The 9,256-nt window shown below is 55.0% G+C and overlaps 1 protein-coding gene across 1 annotated transcript in view; it reads right to left on the reverse strand.

The window, feature by feature from the left end:
- Window positions 1-3,063, reverse strand: part of CYP4F22 (cytochrome P450 family 4 subfamily F member 22) — a 31,324-nt gene extending 28,261 nt beyond the window's left edge. Inside the window, exon 1 of the mRNA XM_051837916.2 lies at window positions 2,948-3,063. Coding sequence (XP_051693876.1) covers window positions 2,948-2,955 — 8 coding nt within the window. The 5' untranslated portion in view covers window positions 2,956-3,063. The remainder of the gene's footprint in view (window positions 1-2,947) is intronic.
- Between the last annotated feature and the right edge of the window lie 6,193 nt (window positions 3,064-9,256).

The following is a 9,256-nucleotide window of genomic DNA, read 5'->3' on the forward strand; positions in this document are numbered from 1 at the left end:
TACAAATGGGGCTGGCATTGGGCGCGGCAATTAAGGGCACCGGCATCTCCTCTCAGAGTGCCCGATTCCAGTCCTGGCAAACCCCACCGCCCATGCGGCTTCCTGCGCATGTGCACCCGGGAGGCAGCAGGGGGTCCCTGCCACCCATGTGGGAGATCCAGGATCCTGGCTGTTGGAAGCATTTGGGGGGTGAGCCAGTGAATAGAAGAGACTGTCTCCCTCTCCCTCCATCTCCTTCTCCCTCCCCCTCTCCCTCCCTCCCTCTCCCTCCACCTCTCCCTGCCTCCCCCTCCCTCCCTCTCTCCCTTTCCCTCTCCATCCCCCTCTCCTCTCTCTCTCCCTCTCTCTCCTTCCCCCTCCCTCCCTCCCTCTCTCTTCCTCCCTCCCTCCCCCTCCCTCCCTCCCTCTCTCTCCCTCTCTCCCTCCCCCATATTCCTCCCTCCCTCCCTCTCTCTCCCTCTCTCCCTCCCCCATATCCCTCCCTCCCTCCCTCTCTCTCCCTCTCTCCCTCCCCCATATCCCTCCATCCCTACCCCATCTCCCTCCCTCCCCCCTCCTTCTCCCCCTCTCTCCCTCCCTCTCTCTACCTCCCTCCCTCCCCCTCTCTCTCCCTCCCTCCCCCCTCTCCCTCCCCCTCTCTCTCCCTCCCTCCCCCCTCTCCCTCCCTCTCTTTCTCCTTCTCTCTCCCTCCCTCCCTCTGTTTCTTCCTCCCCCTCCCCCTCCCTCTTCCGCTGTTTCTTTCTCTGGCTGCAGCGTGGAGGAACCTCAGAAACACGGTGCTGAATGAGAGAAGCCAGGACATGACGCCACTGCGCTGGAACTTTCAGCACAGACAGATCTGCAAGGACAGGAAGCGGATTGGTGGTTATGGAGGGCCGGCGGGAGGAGGGACTGGGACATGATTGCTTCACGGATTTCCGTCTGGGGTGACGAAAATGTTTTGGACCTAGATAGCGCGGTTACACAATGCTGTGATGGACTAAAACGTAGCTGAGTTGTTTTCCAAGGGATACACTTGACGTTGTAGGAATCTCACCTCCTTAGATAAACAAATAACAGCAACAGAGGAGAAAATGGGTGGGTGAGAGAGAGGGAGAGAGCGATTATCATTCCCATTTTAGAGATGGGAAAAATCAAGGCACAGAGAAAGGCAGCTCTCCACCTGGACAGTGGGGAACCTGGACTGGCTCTAGGGTCTCCCTGGCCTTAGAGAGCTCCCACTCCACTGGCGGGGAGCATACAGTTGAGACACCCATGGTGGTTACCACCCTAGGGCACAGGTCACTCCGTGAGAGAACAGCAAGCCCTGGCACTTGACCTGGCCCAGGAGAGTCCAGCCAGAGAGGCCAGGAGCTCAGGTACTGCCCTGAATTGAGGCAGAAACCTCAGGGCAAAAAGATGGTTTCTTGGAAAGGGATTCTTTTTTTTTTTTTTTTTTTTTTTTTTGACAGGCAGAGTGGATAGTGAGAGAGAGAGACAGAAAGGTCTTCCTTTTGCTGTTGGTTCACCCTCCAATGGTCGCCACAGCTGGCGCGCTGCGGCCGGCACACCAGGCTGATCCGAAGGCAGGAGCCAGGTGCTTCTCCTGGTCTCCAATGCGGGTGCAGGGCCCAAGCACTTGGGCCATCCTCCACTGCCTTCCCAGGCCACAGCAGAGAGCTGGCCTGGAAGAGGGGCAACCGGGAAAGAATCTGACACCCTGACCGGGACTAGAACCCGGTGTGCCGGCGCTGCTATGTGGAGGATTAGCCTATTGAGCCATGGCGCTGGCCCCGGAAAGGGATTCTTAAGATGGGTTTTAAAGAATACATTGGTGGGGGGCTGTGGCTTAGCAGGTAAAGCAGCTGCCCGCAGTGCCAGCATCCTATATGGGCACAGGTTCAAGTCCCGGCTGCTTCACTTCCAATCCAGCTCTCTGCTAATGGCCTGGGACAGGGGTGGAAAATGGCTCAAGTCCTTGGGCTCCTGCACCCACACGGGAGACCTGGAAGAAGCTCCTGGCTCCTGGCTGCAGATCAGCCAAGCTCCGGCTGTTGTGACCATTTGGGGAGTGAACGAGCAGATGGAGGATGGAGGATCTCTCTCTCTCTCTCTCTCTCTCTCTCTCTCTGCCTCTGTCTCTCTATAACTCTGCCCTTCAAATAAATAAATAAATCTTTAAAAAACTGCATAGGAGGGGCTGGTTTCGGGGCAGAATGGGTTAAGCCACTGCCTGCAATGCCAGCATCCCTTATGGGCACCGATTCGAGTCCCGGCTGCTCCACTGCTGGTCCAGCTCCCTGCTAATGCACCAGGAAGGTAGCAGGTGATGGCTCAAGTGCTTGTGTGCCTGCACCCATGTGGGAGACCCGGATGGAGTTCCTGGAGCCCAGCTTCAGCCTGGCCCAGCCCTGGCTCTTGCGAGTATTGGGGAGTAAACCAGTGGATGGAAGAGATTCTCTCTCGCTCGCTCACTCTGGCTCTCGCTCTGCCTCTCAAATAAAGACGTATTAAAAGAAGAGTGTGGGGCCGGCGCCGTGGCTCACTAGGCTAATCCTCCGCCTAGCGGCGCTGGCACACCGGGTTCTAGTCCCGGTTGCCCCTCTTCCAGGCCAGCTCTCAGCTGTGGCCAGGGAGTGCAGTGGAGGATGGCCCAAGTGGTTGGGCCCTGCACCCCATGGGAGACCAGGAAAAGCACCTGGCTGCTGGCTCCTGCCATCGGATCAGCGCGGTGCGCCGGCCGCAGCGCGCCGGCCGTGGCGGCCATTGGAGGGTGAACCACCGGCAAAAGGAAGACCTTTCTCTCTGTCTCTGTCTCTCTCACTGTCCATTCTGCCTGTCAAAAAAAAAAAAAAAAAGAAGAGTGTGGGGAGTGAGTGTTTCATGGAGACAGTTTCAGCTGGAAGCATCGGAAGGTTCTGGAGACAAGCAGCTGGTGACAAGAACTGCACAAGGTGAATGCACTCACCTGGACATGTGAAAATCCTCAGGGGAACGCTGCCTCCATGTCCCTTAGTGAGTAACTGGCTTCCATCCGCAGCTCCTGAGGCCCGTTTCTGGCTAATGCAATCCCCGGGAGGCAGCAGTGATGGCTCGGGTACTTGGGTTCCTGCCCCCGACGTAGGAGACCTGGATGGAGTCTCCGGCTCCCGACTTCAGCCTGGCCCAGCCCAGCTGTTGCAGACATCTGGGGGAGTAAACCAGAAGATTGAGGTACTCGCTCTTACTCGCTCTCTTTCTTCTCCCCTCCCAAATAAGTAAAATCGTTTTGAAGATTCATTTATTTATTTGTTTGAGAGGCAGAGCTAGAGAGAGAGAGAGAGAATCTTCCATCCACTGGTTCACACCTAAAATGGCTACATTTGCCAGAGCTCAGCTGAAGTCAGGAGCCAGGAGCTTCCTCCAGGTCTCCCATGTGAGTGCAGAGGCCTAAGCACTTGGGCCATCTTCTACCATTTCCCAGGCCGCAACAGAGAGCTGGACCGGAAGTGGAACAGCCAGGTCTTGAACCGGCGCCCATATGGGATGCCAGCACAGCAGGTGGCGGCTCCACCTGCTATGCCACAGTGCCAGCCCCAAGGTGTAGCTTTAACTGATGGTGATATTTTTGAAAGTAAGGAAGGCAAGTGCCCGGTGAAGCAGTTAAGATCTCCCCAGGGCAGGGAGGGCTGGGGGAAGACGGCATTGTGGCCTGCTGTTTGGTACACCCAAATCCCGTAACCAAGTGCCTGTTCAGGTCCTGGCTAGTCCACTTCCAGTCCAGCTTCCTGCTAATGCATCCTGGGAAAAGCAGCAGGTAATGGCGCAGGTGTTGGATCCCTGCCACCCACGTGGGAGACCCGGATGGAGTTCTTAGTCTGGCCCTGGCTGTTGCAGGTATTTGGGGAATGGACCAGTTGATGTAAGATATCTCTCTCTCTCTCTCTCTCTCTCGCTCTCGCTCTCGCTCTCGCTCTCGCTCTCGCTCTCACTCTCGCTCTGTCTTTCATGCAGAAAATAAAATAAGGGGCTGGTGTCATGGCCTAAGGAGTAAAGTCTTAGCCTGCGATGTCGACAACCCATATGGGTGCTGATTCGAGTCTCGGCTGCTCCACTTCTGATCCAGCTGTCTGCTATGGCCTGGGATAGCAGTAGACATGGCCCAAGACCTTGGGCCCCTGCACCTGCCTGGGAGACCAGGAAGAAGTTCCTGGCTCCTGGCTTCAGATCAGTCCAGCTCTGGGCCATTGAAGCCATTTGGAGAGTGAACTAGTGGTTGGAAGACCTCTCTCTCTCTCTCTCTCTCTCTCTCTGCTTTTCAGATAAATACTATTTTCAATCAATGTCTATAGCTCTTTGCCTTGCATCATTCTCTTGCGTAGGGAAGCAGCTGGGAGCCTTTGGGTGCACTGCAAATCCTCCCTCGGGGGAGAGCCAGCGCTTTGCCTAACCACTTACCCCACACTCGTTCTTGGTCCCTGTGCACATGACCGAAGGCTGAGCACACCAAATCTCTGCAATACCCCGGAGTCCTCGGTTACAAAACTCCCTCCTCGTCAGCCCCAAGGATCAGGTGCCCCAGAGACGAGCTGTCACCTCCGCCCTTGTTCCACCAGAAGCATGCCCCCATGGTACAGGCTCCAGGCTGCGGGCTCAGCGGCTCCAGCTGGCTTTCCCCTTTGGCAAACTGGGCTCGAGCAATCCCTGGGCTGGCCAATGCTGGCTTTTGAATAATTTGGCTGCTGCTCCAGACTGGCTCAGGGCCCAGCCTTCAGGCCCAGCTGGCTGCTAGGGTTGGAGGGGCGGGTGCTGGGGGCCGGCAGACAAGCCCTGGGTTTGGACAGGTGCCGCAGCGGCAGAAATCATCCATGTAAGATGTGCGAGTCAGTCCAAAGAAAATTAAATAGATGAAGCCCCGTGGGCTGGACTGGATTCTGCTCAGGAGTTTGAGGACAGAAGGGATCCAGGTTGTCCCTGACCCCAGCTCCTCTCTCAGCCCCTACTAAGCACTGCCCTGAACCTCCTTTAACCTTCACAGTAACCCTGTGACCTCAGGACTATCCACCCATTTCAGAGACGGGCAAAATGAGGGCTCAAGAAGAAAGCCACCTGCCTGAGAGACGACGTGGCAGAGCAGGGGTTTGGTTTGGTTTGGTTTGTTCGTTCATTTTTCTGATGTGCAAGGCAGAGAGACAGAAGAGAGAAATAGGAGAAAGACAGACAGACAGGCTCACATACCGGGGTCCCTACCACCCAGGTGGAAGACCCAGCCTGAGTTCCCAGCTCCTGGCTTCAGTCTGGCCCAGCCTTGGTTTCTGTAGGCATTTGGGAAGTGAACAGCAAATGGGACATCTCTGTCTGTCTCTGAATCTGTCTCTCTGCTTTTCTCTATCTTTCTAATAAATGCACCAGCATCCTATACGGGCACCGGTTCGCATCCCGACTGCTCCACTTCAGTTCCAGCTCCCTGCTAATGCACCTGGGAAAGCAGTAGAAAATGGCCCAAGTGCTTAGGCCCTTGCACCATGTAGGAGACCTCTTAATAAGACCAAGTTTGAATAAGTAAGCACAGGTACATAAAATCTTAGCTCAGGGGGCCAAGTGCTGTGGCTGACACAGCAGGTTAAGCCACCTCTTGCTACACTGGCCTCTCATAGCAAAACACCAGCTCCAATCCCTACTGCTCTTATTTTTTTTTAAGATTTATTTATTTATTTATTTATTTGAGCGAGAGAGAGCAAGAGGTCTTTTATCTGCTGCTTCACTCCATAGATGGCCACAATGGCCAGAACTGTACCAATCAGAAGCCAGGAGCCAGGAGCTTCTTCTGGGTCTCCCACACAGCTGCAAGAGACCAAGCACTTGGGCCCTCTTCCACTGCTTTCCCAGGCCATAGCAGAGAGCTGAATCAGAAGTGGAGCAGCCGGGTCTCAAACCGGCATCCATAAGGGATGCCTGTATTGCAGGCGCAGCTTTACCCACTATGCCACAGTGCCGGCCCCCTGCTCTGCTTCTGATCCCAGCTAATGAGCCTAGGAAGGTCACAAATGATGGCCCAAGTATTTGGGCCCCTGCCACCCATGTAGGAGACCAGGACAGAGTTCTTATCTCCTGATGTCGGCCTGCACCAGCCGCAGCTGTTGTGGGCGTATGGGGAGTGAACCAACATATGGATGAGATATATATATTTATATATTATATATATATATATATCTCATATATATATATATATAACTCTACCTTTCAGATAAAATAAATAATCTTTAAGATCTGGGGCCTATGGCTGCACCTGCTGCTGCCAGTGTTTCCCCTGTTAGCGCCAGCCCCATGCCGTTGTTAGCAACTACTCACCCGAGACCACCTGTTTCTCTGCAGCCTGGAGGGGCCTGGACCCCTGCTGGCATGTGGGTCTCACGTGGGGAGGGGAAGGACTTCCCCCTGCCTCCTGGGTCCAGCCCAGAATGAATGTGGTGGGTTCCTGAAGGTGTGTGTGTGGTTGAAAGTCCAAACCCCAAACCAACCCCACATCCTCAATCTGACTGCCTGTGCTCACAGCCAGCCCTCTCTGCCATCCACGCTGAGCCTGTGCGAGGCCCTCCTGGTCCCTGCGAGGACACTCAGCATCTCACAGCACAGGCCTGGGGACAGAAGGAGGAACCCCGAGCCTGGGAGCCAGGAAGGGAAGTGAGGAGCGACGGATAACCCGGGGGGACTTCCTAGATGAGGGAGCCTGCCCCAGCAGACCCAAGCAGCCTGAGACGCACTTGAACACAACTCAGCCTCTGTCCCTCCTCCAAGATTTAAAAAAGAAGTTGGGGCAGCCCATGTGGCCGGCCCTGTGAACGCTGGGTGAGAAGTGGCTCTGAGGTCAGTCCGGGCAGGGCCTTTATGCCTCTGATTCTGATTTGGAAACCTCAGGGGTTAATGGAACAGCCCTTGGTTCTGGCTGTGTGACCTTGGGCAAGTTACCTAACCTCTCCAAAGCTGCCTCTCCCTTCTTTAAAGATTGGGCCAGGGCAAAGCCAGGAGCTAGGAGCTTCTTCCGGGTCTCCCACATGGGTGCAGCGGCCCAAGCACTTGGGCCATCTCTGCTGCTTTCCCAGACACATTAGCAGGGAGCTGGATTAAAAGTGGAGCAGACAGAACTCAGACCGGTGCCCATATGGGATGCTGGCGTAACAGATGGTGGCTTAACCCACTGTGCCACAGTGCCAGTACTGGCTGCTTTTTGCTTGTTTGTTTGTTTTTCAGATGAAATTTGTTCTTACCATTTGATGCAGCCAACATACTCCTTGGTATCGACACAACTGAGATGAAAAACTTAAATCCACACGAAGTCCTACACACTGTGGCTGGGATGATGGCACAGCGGGTTAAGCTGGACCTCGTGTGGCCTGTATCCCATATCAGAGCACTGGTTCCTGTCCCAGCTGCTCCATTTCCAACCCAACGCCCTGGTAATCCACCTGGGAAGGCAACAGATGATGGCCCAACTATCTGGGCTCCTGCCACCGCTGTAAGGAACCAGGCGGAGTCCTCGGCTCCTGGCTTTGGCCTGACCCAACCCTGGCTACCGCAGGCATCCGGGGAGCGAACCAGCGAATGGAAGAGATTTCTCTCTGCTTCGCTCTCTCTGCAGCTCTGCCCTTCAAATAACGAATCTTTTTTCAAAATTAAGTTTGGGGGCTGACACTGTGGCGTTGCAGGTAAAAGCCTCTGCCCGCAGTGCTGGCATCCCATATGGGCACCGGTTCCAGTCCCAGCTGCTCCACTTCCTAGCCGGCTCCCTGTTAATGTGCCTGGGAAAGCAGTAGAAGATGGTCCAAGTGCTTGGGCCCCCTGCACCCATGTGGGAGACCTGGAAGAGGCTCCTGGCTCCTGGCTTTGAATCGGCACAGCTCTGACCATTGGGGCCATTTGGGGAGTGAACCACTGGATGGAAGACCTCCCTCTCTCTCTCTCTCTCTTTCTCTTTCTCTCTTTCTCTCTGTAACTCTGCCTTTCAAATAAATAAATAAATCTTTAAAAAATTGAAATCATGCATAGTTTTCCATACTACATGTTTTCTATGAACTTTTTTTAAAAAAAGATTTATTTATTTGAAAGGTAGAGTTACAGAGGGGGTGAGTCTTCCATCCATTGGCTCACTCCCCAAATGGCCACAACACCTGGAGCTGTGCCAATCCAAAGCCAGGAGCCAGGAGTTTCTTCAGGGTCTCCCACACGGGTGCAGGGGCCCAAGGGCTTGGGCCATCTTCCACTGCTTTCCCAGGTCACAGCAGAGAGCTGGATCAGAGGAGGAGCAGCCGGGACTCGAACCAGCACCTATATGGGATGCTGGCACTGCAGGTGGCAGTTTTTCCCACTATGCCACAGCGTTGGCTCCTCCATGAACTTCTTGTAAACTCCCCCACCCACGCACACATGCCTGATGTGGACGATGGACTCTGGGTGATAAGCATGTGTCAATATGGGTTCATTGACTGCTACAAACGTGCTGCACTGGTGCGTGGCGTTGACGGTGGAGGAGGCTGTGCAAGTGCAGATTACAGGAACTCTCTGTACGTTATGTCTGGTTTTTCCCGAACCTAAGATGGCGCTTCAGAAAAATCTTGGGGCCGATTCTGTGGCGTAGTGGGTAAAGCTACTGCCTGCAGTGCCGGCATCCCATGTGGGTACCGGTTCAAGTCCCATATGCTCCGCTCCCTGCTTGGAAAAGCAGCAGAAGATGGCCTAAATGTTTGAGTTCCTACCACCCACATGGGAGACCCAGATGAAGTTCCTGGGTCCTGGGCCCTTGCAGCCACTGGGGGAGTGAACCAGAGGATGGAAGATTTCTCTCTCTCTCTCTCTCTCTCTCTCTCTGTGTGTGTGTGTGTGTGTGTGTGTCTCTCTCTCTCTCCCTCTCCCTCTGTCTGTCTGTAACTCTGCCTCTCAAATGAATCTTAAAAAAAAGGGGGGGGGGGGGCTGGCGCCGTGGCTCACTAGGCTAATCCTCCGCCTAGTGGCGCCGGCACACCGGGTTCTAGTCCCAGTCGGGGCGCCGGATTCTGTCCCGGTTGCCCCTCTTCCAGGCCAGCTCTCTGCTGTGGCCAGGGAGTGCAGTGGAGGATGGCCCAGGTGCTTGGGCCCTGCACCCCATGGGAGACCAGGAAAAGCACCTGGCTCCTGGCTCCTGCCATCGGATCAGCGCAGTGCGCCGGCCGCGGCGGCCATTGGAGGGTGAACCAACGGCAAAGGAAGACCTTTCTCTCTCTCTCTCTCTCTCTCACTGTCCACTCTGCCTGTCCAAAAAAAA

The sequence above is a fragment of the Oryctolagus cuniculus genome, chromosome 16 (assembly GCF_964237555.1).
Source record: "Oryctolagus cuniculus chromosome 16, mOryCun1.1, whole genome shotgun sequence".
Lineage (NCBI taxonomy): Eukaryota > Metazoa > Chordata > Mammalia > Lagomorpha > Leporidae > Oryctolagus > Oryctolagus cuniculus.